The 21,223-nt window shown below is 38.8% G+C and overlaps 1 protein-coding gene and 1 pseudogene across 2 annotated transcripts; one reads left to right on the top strand and one right to left on the bottom strand.

Moving 5' to 3' along the window:
* Positions 1–22: 22 nt before the first annotated feature.
* On the bottom strand, positions 23–12,169 carry LOC308389900 (uncharacterized protein). The gene is made up of 12 exons (XM_080871499.1): positions 11,823–12,169; positions 10,758–10,892; positions 10,025–10,600; positions 8,793–8,912; positions 7,206–7,325; positions 5,837–5,956; positions 5,608–5,727; positions 5,365–5,484; positions 4,257–4,382; positions 3,140–3,259; positions 1,483–1,583; positions 23–937 (listed from the first exon to the last, which is right to left on the bottom strand). Exons 1-12 carry the CDS (start codon positions 12,091–12,093, stop codon positions 884–886), a joined length of 1,983 nt encoding a protein of 660 aa, XP_080727625.1. The 5' UTR covers positions 12,094–12,169; the 3' UTR covers positions 23–883.
* Positions 12,170–13,094: 925 nt separating this feature from the next.
* LOC308389651 (G-protein coupled receptor family C group 6 member A-like) lies at positions 13,095–17,158 on the top strand (annotated as a pseudogene). The gene is made up of 6 exons: positions 13,095–13,145; positions 13,287–13,556; positions 13,728–14,388; positions 14,963–15,175; positions 15,252–15,360; positions 16,263–17,158. The product of its transcript is annotated as a G-protein coupled receptor family C group 6 member A-like (transcript).
* Positions 17,159–21,223: the final 4,065 nt, after the last annotated feature.

Raw genomic sequence — 21,223 nt, 5'->3', positions numbered from 1 at the left:
TTTATTTTTCATTTGCCACTAAATACCCTTTACAAAATCAATATACAGACAGTTAAGTACGAATATACATTATGTCATGCACATGGTCGTCTATTTAAACAGCACATGTATATAGAGTAAGTCAGGTTTTTAAAACTTTTCACGAAAACAGACTTTCATGGCCAAGTGTGCAAAGTACTGGAAGAGTTGGTAATACTTAAACTCTTTGAACTACTTTCCATCTCCTTCAAACAAAATAGTAATTACTAATCACATTTGTGCAAGCAAAACAATAATTATAATCATAATAAAAAGGTTATCAAACAATCCAGGTATCAAAGGGAGGGGTATAATAAATCGTTGTGATGTAACATGCCATAAGCCTGTTGAATCAGCCTTCATTTTTGGTCTTTTTTAGAATGCTGCAATCTGACGGACAACTATAAAACTCTTGTTACATAAGAGATTAGCTTATATTTTTCTGCTATGGAGGCTTAGTGTTCTGCCAAGAGCTACACTGCACGGACATAGAAAAGCTCTCAAAGTAGCGTATGCACAATAGGAAAGTAATAGGCTGTCTACTCAATAAACAACAATTATAGAAGCAGAGATGTTTAGTTGACTACATGTTGATAAACAAGTTGTCATCCATATTTGAATAGGAACCCAGGTATATGTAAACATGTACACCAGTTTTACCTGACTTTACAGCAAGAAGTAAAAACAGATTGGGCAGCAAATTAAAAAAAATAATCATATTTAATATGACAAAAATCAAAACCACGCACACTTTCACTGAAATGTTAACATTCCAGTTTACAGATGTTTACAGGTTGACTCCCATGGGTCGTGAAGCTGGATGTAATGCATGCCCTGCACTTGTCCTCTGATGGTATTGATGCTCTTAATATTGCTGGTGGCTTTCAATCTGATTCACTTTGTCTGAGAGTTCATCGAGTGAGACACAGAGTCAAAGAAAAAGCAAGTTTTGACTTAACCTTGAAGTGACTGAGTGGGCTCTTTTGCATGGAAACATAATCCGTTTACATGAGAAGACAAAGTTTGTCCTGTTTTTATGAATTAACAACAAATCTTGTTCGAGATTTGAATACTCAGTTTCATGGGAGCAACATTAGCCTCCCTACTTTGTTTAGATTTGAAACACCGGGAGATCCTTGTGTCTTTGAGTAGAACCTTTGAGTAGAACTGATGGTACTGTTTTTTATCATTTCTGGAAGAACATCAAGATATGGTACCAATCACCAGTTAGTGGAACAAGGATATGGGACAGGTGTGTGAAATATATAAATGCTTTTTTAAAATTTATTCATTTGTGTTACTGAAACAATGAAATTTTGATTTAAAATGACGTATTTCTATAAAAAAATATATCAGGATATTTAATGCCCCTGCTCAGTTTTTTCAGTTGCTAAGATAGTTTGGCTCGGGCTGAGACACAAAGTAAAGACAGATATTTCTTTCATTTTTAAGAAAAAGGATATGCTTTCTGCTCAGCTCCTGAATGGTTGACTGTACTTTTTTCTGGAACACAATCTGAGCTTCACACATGCAGGCATCCTCGGTTATTTCACTCCTCATTTCCTCTGAAAGAGTAAAATAAAATTATTGAGACAGTCAAATAATATCACAGGTGTTTTTTCATGTCTTCTCAGCTCTCCACTTGTTTAAGGATCAACAGCAGCAACCAACATGTTTTAAACCTTTCAAAGAATCAGTGCTCAATAAGTAAACTGTTTTAAAGATTAATAAATCTTATGAATCTTAGATGTTATTTTTAATAAAAAGAGTTGGTGGTTATTGATAAGATGATATGCATCAGAAGAACCAACATGATTTGTCCTTTGTGAGGGAGATCAGATCATAAACATGGATTTCATGACATATAATCAATGCTTAAAGAAATACTATTCACATGTACAACATATATGTACTACAAATAGCAATGAAAAAAAAAAAAGAAACAAGAAACAGTAATAACAGGTAATAACTCCAGTCAAAGATTTTTCTTTAGTTGGGCCAGAGTTCTCCATCACAAAATTTCCACTCCAGTTCCAGCATCTCATGTCATAATCTTTGCTGGACCAGCACATGTAATGCTTGCCACTGATCTTCGTTAGCTGTAGACTTTTCCACAAAATGAAGGATGCAAAATGAAAAACACAAAACATTAATACATAGATATCATTGCAAAAAAATGTAAACTTAAATGGGAAGATTCAGTATTATAGGCTTGACCATGTTCCCAAGCAGATACAATGGAATTTATTATATCTGTATTATAGACTGTATATAAAGGATGGCATGACATGTGCTGTTACTCATGGGTTTTGACTGCTGATGTTTGATTGTTTGTTTGCTTAGGGGGTTGAGTTTTTTCTTTTTTGTTTTTTGACAAATAAAGAAGGAGGGCTGAGTTATTGGCTAATGCCATTAAGCTTGGTTAGTAGTCTACATCCATAAACTGTACAGGTCTGTACATTTCAGATTTTTCTTTATTCGTTTGGTCTGCATCACAAAGCAAGTTATATCCTTTGTAGGTTAATTCAATTAAAATGCTCCAAAAGGCACCAACAGAACAAATACAGTCAACATGTTCAGTTCTATGACTCCAATTTGCTAGAGGTGAGCCTATCAAACACCAATAGGCCATCGCTATGACCAACAAACATGAACTGCATCAATGACCAGAATTAACTGTTGGTCAGATGGAGTCTATGTTGCCACTGCATTAGGTAAATTATCCATAAGGCATATAACAAATATCACTCATGTCAATGCTTATGTTAAATAGCAATGTCCTCCCTACCCTCAGGTAAAGTGGGTGCTCAGATAGATGTGGTAGAACCTGTGGGATTTCCAATCACTCAGACACCAGGGATCACATAATAGGTATAAATCTTTGAGCTCATCCAGATTTTTACATACAAATTCCATTTAGGAAAATAGTGAAGCCTATAGACACTGTCAGAGAATATGACTGTAAATACAAATATAATACTGGCATCTCACCTTTGAGGGCTTACCGAAACCATGTGCCACATCTCTTAGTAAAACAATATTGCATATCCACCATATCAGTTGCACATTACAGAAAACCTAGGCTTGAAGATTTATGCTGACAAAAAGGTAAAATTCTTACGGGAACATGTTTTCTGGTCTGTATTCAACACATATCCTTCTCGACACTTGCATGTGTAAGAAACACCGTTGTTGATACAAATATGCTGGCAGTCATGTCCCTGAGCGCAAGCATCTGAACCTGCAATAATATTAATTGACTTGGTTATTCTGTCAACCGCAGCTTTGTTCTCATTCTCATAATACGAGGCATGGCTTAAAAAGTTATCCACTCCCACTCAGTTGGAGAGAAATCCATTTAAATTTGGCTGACCTCCCCTGAAGATTATCTTCTTATGCACCTCTTGTCAAATGCCACTGTTAAGTTTCGGTCACTCCCGTTCTGACGATGTGCCAGATTGAATTTGCACTTTCAAAACGAACCTCAAGTATGCACAGAGAGCAAACATCCAATTCTTTGTTAAACTGACCAGACTTTCATTTTGGGAATCATTACTGTTGATAAGAGCTGGCGCCTCTAAAACCTAGCTCTTATTAACAACAGCGGAGGGTCTGAAGTATCAAAACCTACAGGCTTCAGGTTAATAGTACAACCATAAGGACTTTTGTTATTTTTCTGGCATTCACAGGGACATTCACAATGCCTGCCATTGTGCCAGCATGTACCCATGCACATTGGATTAAGAAGAAGGAGCCAATTCTTGATCACCAAACAATTCTGCCAAATTAGTTCTCTGCAAATTTGTCCACTTCCTTAAAATGTTATTCGAGTTAAAGCATCTCATGCTGCTTCTAGGTGTGTTTTACAGGCACCATCCAACCAAGAGATGATACTAGTAAAGGCCCTTACAGCCTCTTGGTTGGCTTGAAACCTAACATATGTCACAGATGGGCTGGAGGCAGACCTGAGGTGCACAAGAAGATTACTTTAAAGCAGAAACTGTACAAATGTACATTCTTATGAGCTTTTTATGAGAGGTGTCACAGAACTTTTTGATGACACATTAACATTAGGTCCCCCTGAATCATTTTTCTAGCATTATATATCATGCATAATACTTTTGTTTTGTACCTTTCTTTCCAAGCTCCTTAGACTATAATACATTTGCTCCACAATTTCTTGAATCTTTATGGCATAACAAAATATTCTAAGAAATTTAAAAACAAATCTTTCTTACGTGAGCAAGTTTTCTGATCCACGTTCAGCACATATCCCACTCGACATTTGCAGATGTATGAATTCCCACTATTAACACATATGTTCTGGCAGTCATGTCCCTGGGCACACGCATCTGAACTGGAACCTGAAAAGAAACACTCATCCCCTCAGCACCTCATGATAAAACAAATAATCAGTTGTCTGTATAAAGAATACTTGGTTAGGCCTCAATCACAAAGGCTTAGATACCAGTCAGTAGCCCACTGCCAACCACCAGTTACTATGGAAAAATGTGTGTTATCCGGCCAATTGGCAAATATTTCCTGACTGTTGCCAGATGAAATAAGAAAAAAAGATTGTGCTGCACCAAAAACCTCTTTGTGATTTGCTAGCCAACTGCCATGGTTGCCCACAGTCTGCATGAAAGATTTTGACCTGTCTGCAAACACTCCCTGTTTACTCTCCAAATTGCAGTGAAATTAGAAAATGTTAAAATCTTACTTTGAAGGAAAACAGTCTTTATTTCAAGCTTGCATCAAATCACACATCTCTATCACTTGGTGAGCAGTTTAAGATTATTTGCAGACAAGTCAATTCAATTCAGTTTTATTTATACAGCATCAAATCACAACAGGAGTCACCTCAAGTCTACTGGTGGTCACGGCAACTTGTAAGAAACTAGAGCAATCACTAAGAGGTTTTTGGTACAGCACCATATAACTCTTTGCAGCCTATTTAATACTAGAGACTACCAGCAACCTTCAGAAACCCCTCACCAACTCCTCACACGACACAGTTATCTCTAGCGAGTGGCATGTAGCAATCAGTTTCACAGTGACTGACAATCACTTGCAACTGATCAGGAATACACATTTTTTCACTTCTAACTGATGGTGTTCAGTCAGGGAAGCGCAGAGAGCTGTGTAACTCAAATCTCTTAAATCTTTCACTGAAAGAATAGAAGTAATTTCAGATCAGAACAATAGACCATGTGTACAAGAGATGATGAGTTTTGCTACACTAAAGATGAAAAACTACACTCTGGTGAAGTACAGCAGTTTTGTGGGCATGCTTTGAAATGCTGGATCACACCACTGATACCAAACAGACATACTGAAAAGTCTTACGTGAGCATGTTTTCTGGTCTGCATTCAAAACATATCCCACGTGACATTCACAGAGATACGAATCGTCACTGTGGACACAAATGTGCTGGCAATCATGTCCTTTTGCACAAAAGTCCAACCCTGTAAAGAAACAGCTCCACATCTGACTGACTTATACTGATGACACGATCCAATCCACTTCTGTTGTTAAAAACTCTCCTTTAGTTTATGAAAAACAAACATATTGAGATTTAAGTTTCTTACGTGAGCATGTTTTCTGGTCTGGATTCAATGTGTATCCCATTTTACATTTGCACATGTATGAATCACCAGTGCTGAAACAAATGTGCTGGCAGTCATGTCCCTGGGGACATGTATCTGAACCTGGAAGAAAAAAACTTTAACATCTACCTGGTTCAGTCACAGAGTTCAACAAAGCAGACTCTGAAGCAAAACCAAGACACATCTGAATTGTAAGGATCCAGGTTCTCACGTGAGCATGTTTTCTTATCTGGATTCAATACATATCCCACTCGACATTTGCAGATGTATGAGTCATCACTGTTAACACAAGTGTGCTGGCAATCATGACCGTGGGCACATGGATCAGAACCTGAAAAGAGATCACACGTGATGTGATGTTTTATATAATCAGAGCTAAGCTTTGGCCTTTTGGTGACTGGCAATTTTGCCTTTTAGAGTTAATGTTAAAAGACCAAAACAGAATAGTTCAGTAAACAATACATGAGAATATTAGCTTTATGCAGTCCTTGCCAAAGTGAGTTAAAAATATTTTCCCCTGTGGTCTGTCAGTTCCTGTCTACCAAACTTGCTGCCATTAAAAATAATAACAACAAACAACCTCATCCTTATTCTGGGAGCATGAAAAACAAAATTTCTTGATCACAAAGGCCCATTATATAAAATTTATTCTTACGTAAACATGTTTTTGATCTGAATTTAACATATATTCCTCATGACATGTGCAGAGGTATGGATCATTATCACTGGCACAAATATGTTTGCACTCATTTTTCTGGTCACATATCACAAATCTGAAAAGAGTCACTTGTACAGTTGCTTGTATCTTTAGCCCCTGAACGTTATTATGGGTCAGTATTTTATAAATAAATGTTAAATGAAGCTGGCACTCCCAGCTTAATGTCCTCATCTGGCCATCCCTACATAAACTGAGCGACGTGCATATGGAGAATTGTGATTCACGATTCACGCACTTACATCTTCTCGTAACTTTGTGTGTGTGTGTGTGGGGGGGGGGGGGGGGGGGGGGGGGGGTGAAGATCTCTGTCTAAATAAATAAATCTGGGTAAATTCCCAGATGCAAGATAATTCTTAATTTTATTGGGGGGGGGGTCATAACCCACCTAACCCCCCTGGAAATTTCACCCCTGGCATACATCTGCATGTTTTCTGGTCTGCATTCAACATTAACCCATCTTGATACATACCAAGGTAAGAATCTCTATTGACAGCAGCAGTTCCTGAACTTGTGGCGCTTATTACAGGCGCTGTCATGTGCTCGATGCCTTAGCTTGAAGTCTCCCTTAAACTGTTTGCTCTGTGATTTGACCACAGATCTCAATCAAATGAGAGGAAACATCAGTTCTTATGTGTGCTTCTTCTTAGTACTGGTTTCTAATATTCACCTGACAGGCCAAAGTCTGAAGGTCGGGATAGATTTTACTTACTTCCAGACCATGGGAAATACAATGTGCTGAAAGGTTAAGGTGAGTTTTTTTAATGTCCAAACCCAAAAATCAAACTCAGCACAATTAACAACATTATTAATAAATATGAATTCTCAAAAGCAAATCAATTGATAAAAAAAATCATATACTTACGTGAGCATGTTTTCTGGTCCGCATTCAGTACATATCCAACTCGACACTTGCAGGTGTACGAGTCATCACTGTTGATACAAATGTGTTGGCAGTCATTTCCCCGGGCACATGGATCTGAACCTGGAAAGAAACACGCATTCACGTTTGAGTGAAAGAGTTTTCAGTTTACAAATAACAGCTAAGAAGGCTTTTCTGCACTATTAGAGTTTGTGCCGCTCATTAATGCAGGCTTTCACCATGCCCTGCTTATTTAATTTGTGCTGAATAGTGTTTGTCCTAATCTATTTAGAGCAACCCAAAACATTAGTAACAAGAGTTGGTATGCAGTGTGTGTGTCTTCAGAACAAAGTGCCCAAACCAGCTAATGTTCAAAAGGAGTTTCACAACATGTGAAATTTTGAAATAAGTTTTCCTTTCTTATCCAGATTACAGTTAAAAAATATAAGTTTTAGTTGTGTCTACTACTGTGGTAGATGGGACGCATACAGCCAAAATCCAAATTTCATATGGTTAAAAAAAATTATTTCATACATCTATCCATTTTGCTTGCTACTTATCCGCCTTAGTGTAGATGGGTGGGCTTTAACCTGGGAAGTATACCTGGGACGGATCAGCTTTAATGAACCATCCATTTACAAAACAGATGAACAGCTCAAGATATTTTCGAAAAGTATTTCCACAATCATCCAAAATTAATGCAATAAAGCATATAAATCCATCTACTTTGTCAGTAACAAAGCTCTAAAACCGACCTCTTGACTTGGATAAAATTAACAGTTCCTTAAAATGATCCATTCTTAATGACTGTTAGCACAACACAAATGCTTCCTGCACCTCCTTCTCTGCAATTTTCAGTTTTAATATCATTCAATATAAAATAAATCAAATCTGAAATAAAGTTTCAACCTACCCCCCTTAGAATCATCTTATTTTATAGGAACTTTTTTCCAAATTCCTTGTAATGTGAGCACCCAGATGGGCCTGGATCAAAGAGAGTCTTGGGATCAGTGGATGATCCAAGTATGAGCCAGCAGATGAGTTCACTGTACTAAGCACAATAGTCATGGATGTTCTGCTCTCAAGTTTAGTAAATATGAGTTTATATATACTCCCAATGCCTCTGTTCATGCACAGGAAGAATATGAAAGTGAGGCAGATAAAATGCTTAAAGTATATAAGGTATAATTCACATTGTCACTGCAGATGACTTTTGTTTGGTATGTTCTTCAAATATCATCATATTTGAGGCAGTTGGATTTATTGTGATTATATTTAAAGGTTATACAAAGAAACTACAGCTAGACAATAAGCCTGGTAAATATAGAAAAATAGGAAAGAATATAGGTAAAAAATTAGATCTTTCATATACTATAACGTGGTTTGACCAGTTAGTTACCCATACCACATGGTTATAATGCCCTTGAAAGTTTACAAAAAATGCCTTTTATTAAATCTTTCCCAGTGGATTATAAGAAAACAAATCAAACATCCAGGACACCAATGCATGTTTCTGTTGGGGGGATGGTAAAAAAAGAAAAAAGGTTAAACAATGGATATAAATGTGAAGAAAAACATAAAGACTCTTACGTGAGCATGTTTTCATGTCCAGGTTAAGGATGTAGCCTGGGCGACACTTACAGTTGTAAGAGTCGCCACTGTTGACACAAATATGCTGGCAGTTGTGTCCCTGAGCACATGGCTCCAAACCTGAAAAGAAACACTCCAGTGTCTGATTGGCTTAGGTCTAGTGATTCATTGAAATCAATTATTTTGTGTTGCGCATCTATGTTAGTATGCTGCAAGTATGCTTCTAGCAATCTGCATCATGCAAATTAGATTCATCTCTGTGCTTCAGCTACAGTGATGTTATAGCAAAGAATTATTTGTGAAGAAAGAGGTGTTTTTAAATTCAAGTTTCCAGAACTTAAAAAAAGACAATTCCATGAAGTACAAGTCAAACAGATAAAATCCAAACACAAATATTTGCATATTAAAAGCATGTTAAAAGTCTTGCAAAGTTTGACATAATGTATAATGGTGCATGGCTAGCATAAGAAATAGACTTTGTTAGTTTGTGTGGAACCACAATTTGGAAGGAGAAACTAAGCTTGGCATTTTTATATCAACAGTTTTTTTAACTGAAAAACCTTGAAATTTCCACTTAAAATGATTTTACTCAAATAAAATAATTATTTTACTTTTTATGATACGTGGCTATTAATTTCATGTGAGAGGCTGCGAAGGCCATAATTGGAGAGCACCTGAGCAGGCCTGCAGGTAACTAAGCAAGGCACATGTCATGAGGCGCAAACTGCAATGCTGCACGTGAAGCGGAGCACGCTCTCTGTGAAAATAAAGACAGCATCATATCAGGTTTCAACCATTTTAAGGTATCAAAGTACTTCGAGTTTCCTCCAAGTCAGCAGATCAACCAGTGACAGGAGGTTGGTCTTCTCTTTTAAGTTGGTTAGTATAACTTGTGCGTGTTTAATTCCGGCAACATCAACACCATTCTTACTTTCTCTCCATCTGAATGGCTATAGTTAATGATGCCCTTTTTGGAGGTAAATCACTAGTTACCTTGTCCTTGTTCTAAAGAAGAGGACTGTAACTTTAGAATGGAGATTCCCTCTATGGTGCTGCCCATACAATCACAGCTGAATAAAAGAAGGATGGCTCTGACGTACCGTTGTTTCCTTTATCATCATGCTCATTTATTCTGTTACCCTCCTTCCTGCTATCTAGGCTGTAATCATCACTTCCAGGATCTACACGTTTATCCTCACTCCCATCATCATCATCATCATCTTCATCCTTACCACACAAAGTTTCCCTAAATTTGGAAGTGAGCTTCTCTATGACACCATAAGTCTCCACATAGAAGACATGGTCATCATAAGGTTGGCTGGCCATGAGTCGGAGGGACGCCACATCAGCTCTGTCTACTCCCACAGCGTAGATCTCGATTCCTGCTGCTCGTGCTGATGCTGACACTTCCTCCACCTTGTCCTGGGGCCTCCCATCTGTCACTATGATGGCCACCTTGGCGATGCTTGCAGAGCCAGCTCGGGCTCCTGCCTCCATGGTGAAAGCTTTGTCCATGGCCGTCTTAATGGCCATCCCTGTCATGGTGCCTGAAGCAAGGGGCTCAACACGGGCCAGTGCCTGCTTCACATGGGACTTGTCAGAATATGTGTTCAGCAGAAACTCGATTTGCACGGTGCTGGCATAATTGACGAGGCCTACTCGAGTGGCATCAGAGCCAATGGCCAAACTGTCCACCATGTCCACCAGGAACTCCTTGGCTTTTTCAAACTCAGCAGGACGTACACTGCGGGAGCTGTCAATGATGAAAACCAGATCTAGTGGTCGATTTCTGCAGTTGGTTCTTGTTGCTTTAAGAAAAAAAATAGCATGTTTTTGTGGTTTTTAATGAAAATCAGTTTATCTTAAGACAAGCACTGCAACAGTTACTGCAAAGTTTTATTTTCAGTCACAAATCAAAACTCATTCTAGAAATTAAACAGATTTATTAATGTTTCAGTTTAGTACCTGCATTAGTTCTGATGGATCCTCTGGAGTCTCCAGCAGGCTTCCAGGATCCAAGCGGTGCAGCTTTGTCTTGCAGCGGTGAAAGCAGCTTTGGACTTTTTTGTAGTGGCTGAGACGTGGAATATGTGCCAGCATCTTTGCCAAGCAACAAAGAAAAGTTAAGAGGGAAAAGAATTAAAGCTCTGGCTGCTTTAATTTAGTGCAAAAAGAGAAGAAAAAGCAACAAAACACCAGTCATGCTAAAAATAATTTTCGATGACCTTTTTCTATAAATGATTCTAGAAACGTACAATTTAAGTAGGTAATGAATCTGAGCAAGTCTGAGCAGTTAACCAGTAAGTGAAGGGATAAGCAGAATTATAAATTAGTACAATAGATAAGTGATGATTAATTGGTTAAAACAACTCAGTAAATATATGCCAAAGAGATTAAACCGTTAGCTAATAGTATGTAATAAAAATAAGCGAGTGACAAACAGTGCAGCTAACTGAAACTATGACTGAAGTGAAATTGTGAGTAGAAAAAAAGGTATGGCAGTACAGGTAGACACTTACAAACTAGTTACAAACGAGTTAAACAGTAGATTACCATTTAATAGAAGAAAGGCGTGTTAACCGATAAACTGTTAAACTATACAGAAAAAAAGTTGTTAAACATAAAAGATAAACAAAACAAAGTCGTTTCTTGAACGTAAAATTATTTATTATTATCAAAATATAATGGATAAGCAAAGAAACTGTTAGTTTGTCTAGATAATTAGACAAACAACAGATTGTTAGTAGTAACAAAAAGATTGCTTGCTTTAAAAAAGGTTTTTGGACATATATTTTAAGCACTATTTAAATTCACTTTAGTTTCAAAAGTCACCTACATAAAAAGTAGAATAAAGAAACTATTAAGTTTCAAAAAGTAATCAGTTACAACAAAGTTAAGAAATTATCTACTGTTATTGTGAATTTATATTATAAAGAAATATATACAAAGTGAGAGCAAAGGACCATTGCACACTGCGTCCACAGCAGGTGGATGGATATCACGTCCTTCCTGTCAGGTAGTTGTTGGTACCTGCTCGCGCCTTCCGCTGCTCCTGGACTCCTTGGACGGTAAAATCATCCGCCTGGTGCTGGTGAAATTTTTCGTCATTTAGTGCTTCGTCGGAGGTTTGGACAGTAGATCTGTTATCGTCGAGGCGCCCATAGAACTTCGGGGGGACCTGCGGGGACACTCGTGGAATTGGGGGCGTAATGTGCGACCGGGGCTGTGAGAAAGTGCCTAAAGATCCCGGTGCCAGGACAACGCCGATAACGCAGACCAGTCCCCACATTAATGAAGCCATGTCTGTTTTCTGCGGTCCTCCTCAGGGTGCCCTCTGGGTGTCCGCTGCTACAGCTGGATGTAACGTCTTTATATGATCTGCTCCACGGCCCATAGGGCGTGGGAACCGGAGGCCCAATCCGTATAGGAGGGCGGTTTCAAAGCAAAAGCTGCTCTTAGTTTCCTGTAACAGTGCAGTGCGACATAACGTGACAAAATAAAATAATCCTACTAATTAATTAATTACATATAAATGTGGGAAATATATGAAAATGCATAGAATATTATAAATATTATTTTGAGAAATACCAAAGAAGAAAATAAAAAAATACAGATTAGGCGTTTGTATAATGTATAATATCATTCTTACTTCTTTTGACTTAAGGAATTTGATTTGAGTTCGATAGCTTAATCCTCACATCTTTCACCGAGTTGATCAGGTCCCATGATCCTCACTTTCAATACTGAATGTAACAGAAACAGTTTTTGCAACATCATTGAAACAGCGCTCTAGCTATAGTGAATGATAGCATTTCTAGTGATTGATTTCATTAAAGTAAAACGGATTGTACTATTTGGCATATAATTCTCAATGAAGGTTGTTAAATGAAACATGCTGCCCTCTCATGGGTTGCTGTGAAAACTGCACCACATGTTTGGATCAGTAATGTCTTTCAATTAAAAAAAACTTGAAACCTAGTCTTAATACCTTTGGATTACTTAGAATTTGAGCTCTGCATATGTTTTTTCCTCTTCTCAAAATATCTTGGATGGAAATCAAATGCATTTTGCATCTCCAGCATTTATAGACACAAAAATCTAATGGAGGAATGAAAACCATTCTTCTGAGCAATATTCCCCTGTTTTTAGTGCTTTTGTGATGGTGATGGTGGAAAGAAATGTCTAACACATCAATCTGCATTGTCATCCTGAAGAAACCAATCCCATAACAGTGATCACTCAGATATACTGTGTCATCCTTTGCATAAACCTTTTTGATTGGAGAACAGGTGGATGCAAACCATGCAAACAAAAGATCTCTCACAGGGAAACAACAACCCCTCACTGTGCAAAGTAACAGGTTAGGCTTTTCCTTTAAATCGTCATGCACCAGCTTAGTCATACATATAGATCCCACATAGATATTTAAAGTAAATAAAAAAAATAATACAATGTAAGTGTTACAATCATAATATTGCACTGTTTCATGGACAGGATGTACAAATGTTCCTCCGCAGTCAGGTAATGATATACGCCATCAGAAAAATCAAGCTACCTAACATCACCATAGGATACGACATCTATGACACCTGTGGAGATGTCGGCCTCGCTGTGAGAGCGACTCTTGAGCTGCTGAAGAGTCAGTCAGACCCACGAAGCTGTTTATTACCATCAGAGCCCCAAATGAAGGTGGTGATTGGAGAAAGGTACTCGGAAGTATCGATAGCTGTAGCAAGAATTGTTGCTCTGTCATCAGTTGCCCAGGTTTGTTTTCTATTCATTTGATACTGTCCTACAAAGCTCAGTTAGAAACACAAAGAGACATTAATAATAATAAGGACCAGTAGAAATGTAATGATTTTGGCAACTAAATCTTTAGATTGTATATCTGTTGAAACTGATGTATTGTAATATCTCCTTATGTCTGTTTAACAGATTGGTTATGCATCAACTAGTGAGTTTCTCAGCGACAGATTCAAGCTTCTGCGAACAGTGCAGAGCGATAAATATCAGGCAAGAGGTATTGTTGAGCTGGTGAAGAAGTTTCTTTGTTCACCTCTTGTCAGCTGATTTTATGACAAACAACTCCCAGACCCAAACTGAGCTGAATGAACTACTGGAAAAAATAAAAAACTCCTCTGCTGAGGCCATCATTCTCTTCACAAAGGAGACTAATGCAGAAATCATCCTGGAAGCAGCTATTAAACACAAAGTTAACAGAACGTGGATTGCAAGTGATGCATGGTCCAGCTCTCCAAAGATCTCTGCAATGTCAGGCATCGAGCTGGCAGGAGAAGTTTTTGGGTTCATATTTAAGCAGAAAGAGGTGCCTGGCTTTAAAGACTGTGTCATCTCAATGTTTAATTGAACTGAAAACGCCCTTCTCGAAGATTACCTGACGCAGAATCCACTTTGTTCAAATCAGTCTGAAGAAGAAAGACAATGTCTGGAACCGAGTTTCTTGGCTTCTTACATCGACCAGGATGAATCTTATAGGATCTATTTAGCTGTTCAAGTCATTGGTGAGGGGCTCAGATGCTTGCTGAAGTGGGACAACCACCAGTGTGAACATAGCCCCAAATTCACAGCCTCAGAGGTACAGTAAAGATAGCTTGTTGATTATCAATTGTTTGTCTTTGACAAATAATTTTTATACATTTGTCCCTAAAAAGGATTATATAATAAATTTGCTTGATTTTCAAGAGTATCTGGTATCTGCAAAAAAATAAGGATAAATAAAATCAGTCTCCCGCTTGTTGGGGAGAAGAGAGTGAGAAGTTTAGCAGCAAACCTCTATAAAGTACAATTAACCAACTGCTAACAGGTGTGTTGCCTCCTGAGCCCCACCTCCACTCTCCCTATCACATACACAAAACCAGGAAGAGAACTACACAAGCATATCCCTGTATAGAAACTTGTGCAATATATTTTTCAAAGAGCACCCTTAAATTTGTCATCACATTCATGGCTTTAAATGGTTTGAAACTTGCTGCTGATCATTTTTTAATGTCCTGAGATTTTGGGAACTTAACTTCTTGCCACAAGTTACCAATATTTCTGTTATTGTTGCAGAGCCTTTTCCTACTAACAGTAAAACAAAAAAATGTTTTAAACTTTATATTTTAGTTTGTAGAAAAGTTTGGTTGATTTACAATGTTTTATCTCTACAGTTTCTCTCAGAAATCCAAAGAGTCAACTTTAACATGAGCACCACACACATATCCTTCAATAGTGATGGAGATCCTAGGATGGGATATGATATCGTATACTGGAACATGTCTGAATTCAAACAGGGTGCAAAAATAGAAACTATTGGGAAATACAGTCCAGATGGAAAAATTAAAATCCCATTATATCTTTTCAAAGACCTGATAAATGACACGGTGAGAGGACAACTAACATGAATTTATTTCCCAACATAATTTATATCATGTAGTAATGCAATTGTTTCCTTTTAAGGTGTCCGCTTACAACTGCTCAAACCTGTGGAGCAGGATACGAGTTTCAGAGGGGAAGTGTTGTCAACGTTGTGTTGCATGTGTGATTGGAGAGTTTTCCCCTGGAAAAGGTAAGATGATGATTATCTAAATTATGCTGTGCTTAATAATCCTATATAGTCACATCAATGCAAATTTATGATACTTATTTGCAAGAATTACTCACATCATACTCACAGTAAAGTAATAACGTCTACTGACTTTTGAATAGTTTATTACCATTTGGACACTGGTTTTATTAATACCTGAGCAATAAACCTTTAAAATTCAGTTTTGCCACATAAACCAGCTCAAACACAAGACACAGAAACTTAAACAAAGATAAAGGTACTTCTAAGAAAACAGATTCGCATGTAAACATTGTTATTACTCTTTAAAAAAAAATCAAATAACAATTATAAAGTTGATTATTACCATAAAGTACTATAGTGCTTTTATTAAAGCGATCGTAGCTCAAGAGTTGGCAGTTCGTCTTGTAATTGGAAGGTTGCCGTTTCGAGCCCCGGCTCGGACAGTCTCGGTCGTTGTGTCCTTGGGCAAGACACTTCACCCTACTGCATACTGGTGTTGGCCAGAGGAGCTGATGGTGCAATATGGCAGCCTCGCTTCTGTCAGTCTGCCCCAGGGCAGCTCCGGCTACAACTGTAGCTTGCCTCCACAAGTGTGTGAATGTGAGAGTGAATGTATAGTGGAATTGTAAAGCGCTTTGAGGGTCTCGAAAAGCGCTATATAAATGCAATCCATATTTGTTAAAAACGTGACCTCATTTCCATAATTATCCTATATCAGTTTTTACATTAATTTGCAAATATTTTCAAATATTACTCTCACACTTCTGCTCTGTAATCAGATATTACAGTTAAACTTCCATGTTTAAAACCAAGTTGTCTACATTTAGGCTTTTGCATGTTGAATAAGAAAATATTTTCTCTTTCTTCATGTTTTTAAATATTATTTGTCTTTCTCTGTGCAGGTTCAAGGTGTAAACCCTGCAGTGAAAGGCAATATTCGTCTAAAAAGTTGCATCGGTGTTTGAACAAAACAGTTGAGTTTCTCCCGTGGTCTGATCCTTTCTCGATCATCCTCTGTTCTCTGGCAGCCACTGGGATCATTGTTACTGTTGTGTTTGCTGTTCTGTTTGCAATCAATCTTAGAACTCCCGCTGTCCCTGCTGGCTGGCTTCTGCCTTACGTTCACTTTCATTGACAAACCTACTCAGAACTTAAACTGCGTAGGTTTGCCGCTCTTTGGTATAGTCTTTACCCTCTGCATCTCTTGCATTCTGGCCAACTTGTTTCAAATCTTGTTGGGCTTCAACTTTGATCTGACGATTGGGCCCTGGATAAAGAAGCTAAATCAACCACTGGTGCTTGTGACTGTTGTCTCTGGGATCCAGGTGGCCGTATCAGTGTCATGGCTGATCTTCAACCCACCCACTCCTCAAGAGATCCAAGTGGGCAAAACTATCCTGCACCAGTGTGAGATGACGTCCTTTGGGTACTTTTGGGTTCAGCCATGTTAGTCTACAATGGTTGCTTGGGCCTTACTTGTTTCCTTTTTGCATTCAAGGGTAGACAGCTGCCAGATTTGTATAAAAATGCTTCTTTAATCACTGTCAGTATGATGCTGTTCATGGTTATCTGGATTATCTTCCTCCCACTTTATCTCACCATGTCAGGGAAGTACAAACCAGCAATAGAAGGTGCAGCCATCCTTACTTCCTGCTTCAGCATCCTCTTCAGTCACTTGGCTCCCAAGTGTTTTATTATCTTGTTCAGGAAAGAGCTTAACCAAGAGAGCGCCATCACTGAGTACATTTGGAAGCATTATGAGCGGAAGGGTTTACCTGTGATTGGCACACAACACTGATTTGCAAAGAAATAAATCTTGGGTTCATGTGAGATTCCCTGGCAGTTTATGGGAAGACTGTCTGTTCACCTCATTGGCTAATGAGTTGCCGCAAGGGCAATATACCCTGTTTTAACCTTTCTGACTCTAACCGTTTCCATTTTCTTGACGGCTCATCCAATTCATGGTCACGGATGGGCTGAAGCGTATCTCATCTCTAAGTAGGCAAAGAGGCTGAGTACACCCAGAACAACCAGACTCTAAGGGTAATTATACAGTGGGGCAAAAAAGTATTTAGTCAGCCACCGATTGTGCAAGTTCCCCCACCTAAAATGATGACAGAGGTCAGTAATTTGCACCAGAGGTACACTTCAACTGTGAGAGACAGAATGTGAAAAAAAAATCCATGAATCCACATGGTAGGATTTGTAAAGAATTTATTCGTAAATCAGGGTGGAAAATAAGTATTTGGTCAATAACAAAAATACAACTCAATACTTTGTAACATAACCTTTGTTGGCAATAACAGAGGTCAAACGTTTACTATAGGTCTTTACCAGGTTTGCACACACAGTAGCTGGTATTTTGGCCCATTCCTCCATGCAGATCTTCTCGAGAGCAGTGATGTTTTGGGGCTGTCGCCGAGCAACACGGACTTTCAACTCCCGCCACAGATTTTCTATGGGGTTGAGGTCTGGAGACTGGCTAGGCCACTCCAGGACTTTCAAATGCTTCTTACGGAGCCACTCCTTTGTTGCCCGGGCGGTGTGTTTTGGATCATTGTCATGTTGGAAGACCCAGCCTCGTTTCATCTTCAAAGTTCTCACTGATGGAAGGAGGTTTTGGCTCAAAATCTCACGATACATGGCCCCATTCATTCTGTCCTTAACACGGGTCAGTCGTCCTGTCCCCTTGGCAGAAAAACAGCCCCATAGCATGATGTTTCCACCCCCATGCTTCACAGTAGGTATGGTGTTCTTGGGATGCAACTCAGTATTCTTCTTCCTCCAAACACGACGAGTTGAGTTTATACCAAAAAGTTCTACTTTGGTTTCATCTGACCACATGACATTCTCCCAATCCTCTGCTGTATCATCCATGTGCTCTCTGGCAAACTTCAGACGGGCCTGGACATGCACTGGCTTCAGCAGCGGAACACGTCTGGCACTGCGGGATTTGATTCCCTGCCGTTGTAGTGTGTTACTGATGGTGACCTTTGTTACTTTGGTCCCAGCTCTCTGCAGGTCATTCACCAGGTCCCCCCGTGTGGTTCTGGGATCTTTGCTCACCGTTCTCATGATCATTTTGACCCCACGGGATGAGATCTTGCGTGGAGCCCCAGATCGAGGGAGATTATCAGTGGTCTTGTATGTCTTCCATTTTCTGATGATTGCTCCCACAGTTGATTTGTTCACACCAAGCTGCTTGCCTATTGTAGATTCACTCTTCCCAGTCTGGTGCAGGTCTACAATACTTTTCCTGGTGTCCTTCGAAAGCTCTTTGGTCTTGGCCATGGCGGAGTTTGGAGTCTGACTGTTTGAGGCTGTGGACAGGTGTCTTTTATACAGATGATGAGTTCAAACAGGTGCCATTCATACAGGTAACGAGTGGGGGACAGAAAAGCTTCTTACAGAAGACGTTACAGGTCTGTGAGAGCCAGAGATTTTCCTTGTTTGAGGTGACCAAATACTTATTTTCCACCCTAATTTACGAATAAATTCTTTACAAATCCTACCATGTGGATTCATGGATTTTTTTTTCACATTCTGTCTCTCACAGTTGAAGTGTACCTCTGGTGCAAATTACTGACCTCTGTCATCATTTTAAGTGGGGGAACTTGCACAATCGGTGGCTGACTAAATACTTTTTTGCCCCACTGTACAACTTGAAGTCTCTTTGCAAGTATGAGTCACCCCCCGTGGTGAACCGTCTTTCACTCAAAGAGCCCACCTCACAATGCAAACTTTAAGCCCTAATAAGAAGAAACAGGTGATGTGCAAATTATCTTTGGTTATCATAACTAAATCCAATTTTTTTCACATCTTGTAAAGATGTAAAGAGCCTCTGTCAATATATTCACTATTCCTTCTTCTTTGTTCAAACCATCTCAGCCTTGCCTTTCTTACTTTGTTTCAATGTGAGCTGTCCCACTGATGTAGTCAATTCTAAGTGGTACAAGCAGAAAGAGATACAGTTTATGTAGCTTACTGTTTGGGTAGGTGAGGATTCTTTCATGTCTTGAACATCCAGCTTTTTCTTGTTTTCTTCTGCTGTTGTCTACATCCAAGCAGTGCTCACCTGTGAAGGAATGATAGTTGTTTTAAAATTTTTGGTTAACGCATTAGTGCGGTTAGCTTGTTAACACGTTAGCGTTAGCACCGTGCAGCCCCACGCACGGGGCGTTCCGTGTTAACTCGCTAACGGAGATTTGCCGCGTTAATGCGGTTATGGCGTTAACGTCATTTTATCGAGATTAACGCTGACAGCACTAATTTTGTTTGTTTTTCCAGAAATAGTTTACTGCAATATTTCACTAAATGCCTGTAAACTGTAAATTAAGAAAACTAAGAATTCTTTTGTTAAATTAAGCTCTAGCTAATAAGAGAATGAAAATCCAACAGGAATATGTTGATGTAAGTCAAGTTAGGAGACATCTGGGTGGAAGGCTGTGAAAGCTACCTCAGATGATCTCAGTGCTTTATCGCCATTTCTATCTGGTGTGATCTATTTTATGGTTTGTGTTTTAGTGGTTGATGTTTATTAAACTGTATTTTATTCAAATATACCTCTTTTTTTAGACTGGTCCTTTCACATAATCCAATTATCAAGTCACTGTTTGTAATCCTGAATTCTTTGTTTAAAGACACTCATTGCACGATGCCCATGACTAGTAATATCTTAAAATATTCCAATTTAACTAAAGCTTTTAAGAGAGTATGAAGAAAGAAATACTTTGACTTCATTTCGAAAACACACCAACATTCGCTATTGCAACAGCAGTTTTCTTTGTGTACAGGCTGTGACCAGCTAACCTGCTGCTGCTGATCTGAGGTTTACTGCACAACTGAATTCAACAATATAATACATTGACCGTGTACTGATGATACTGTCTTTATACTTAACAATTTAAAGTTAGTATACCGGTAGAATTTAGTGAATGAATCTAAGCATCATCAGCTAAAATTCATATTGTCTGTTACTCTTAATATAACTCTAATGTACTCTGGTGTGGTCCCACGGGCTAAGGACTGACCACTAGGCATTTGAAATAAGCCCCTCCCCAGGCCTTGGTCCAAGGTGGGGCCACAGTATCCCTGCTCTGATTGAGGTTGCTTACTTGGGTGTGTCTGGCGCCTCACTCAGGACTGAGTTGAGTTCATTTGCGTCACAGCTGTGTGAAGGCAGGCGGGAATGGTGGACCCAAGAGCAGGATTCACAGAGGCAAACGTAACTCAAAAACACTCGGCTTTATTCCTGGATTGCAGAAAAAACAGAAAACTAGCTAAACTGAGAATACAAATAAACTAAACAGGCAGGTAAGCTGGCAGACGTAACACAGAGTGTAGAATGAGGGACGACGGAATGATGAGCAGGGGAAGATGCAGACGCTAAATACAAGAGGTGAAATGGACCAAGAAGAAATAGCTGGGAGACATGGCTGACACTGATCACACAGACGAGATGGGGAGCACGCAAAACTGAATACACTGAAATAAGACAAAGACCTTCAAAGTAAAACAGGAAATGCAACACACATGCAGAGACACAGACTCAGAGACACAGGCTTTACACAGAGACCCGACTGAACTGGAACAGAGGGAGTACAGAACCAAAACCTCACAAAACACTGAGTCATCAGACTCGGAACCATGACAATTTGCTAAAAAAAAAAAACAGATGAAACAGGGAAAATGTCAAAAATACATTTAATTAAATTTCTTTTTAAATTTTCTATAGATATCACAATAACATCCTTACTAATAAAAAGAAGGAAAAAAGAAAAACTATTAAATTAGTACATTTATGAATGTGAAATGCTGGAATTAATCAGATTATGTTCACATGAAAGGTATAAATGTTAGAGTT

Source organism: Rhamphochromis sp. 'chilingali' (assembly GCF_963969265.1).
Source record: "Rhamphochromis sp. 'chilingali' genome assembly, chromosome: 21".
Lineage (NCBI taxonomy): Eukaryota > Metazoa > Chordata > Actinopteri > Cichliformes > Cichlidae > Rhamphochromis > Rhamphochromis sp. 'chilingali'.
This window is presented reverse-complemented; position numbering and strand designations above follow the sequence as displayed.

Coding starts and splice junctions, on each gene's coding strand:
- LOC308389900 (XM_080871499.1), bottom strand. CDS start 12,093: ATGGCTTCATTAATGTGGGGACTGGTCTGCGTTATCGGCGTTGTCCTG. Junction 8,913..10,024: donor ATTTAGGGAAACTTTGTGTG/GTAAGGATGAAG, acceptor GTTTCTTTTCAG/GTTTGGAGCCATGTGCTCAG. Junction 5,957..7,205: donor GGACCAGAAAACATGCTCAC/GTAAGTATATGA, acceptor ATCTCTTTTCAG/GTTCTGATCCATGTGCCCAC.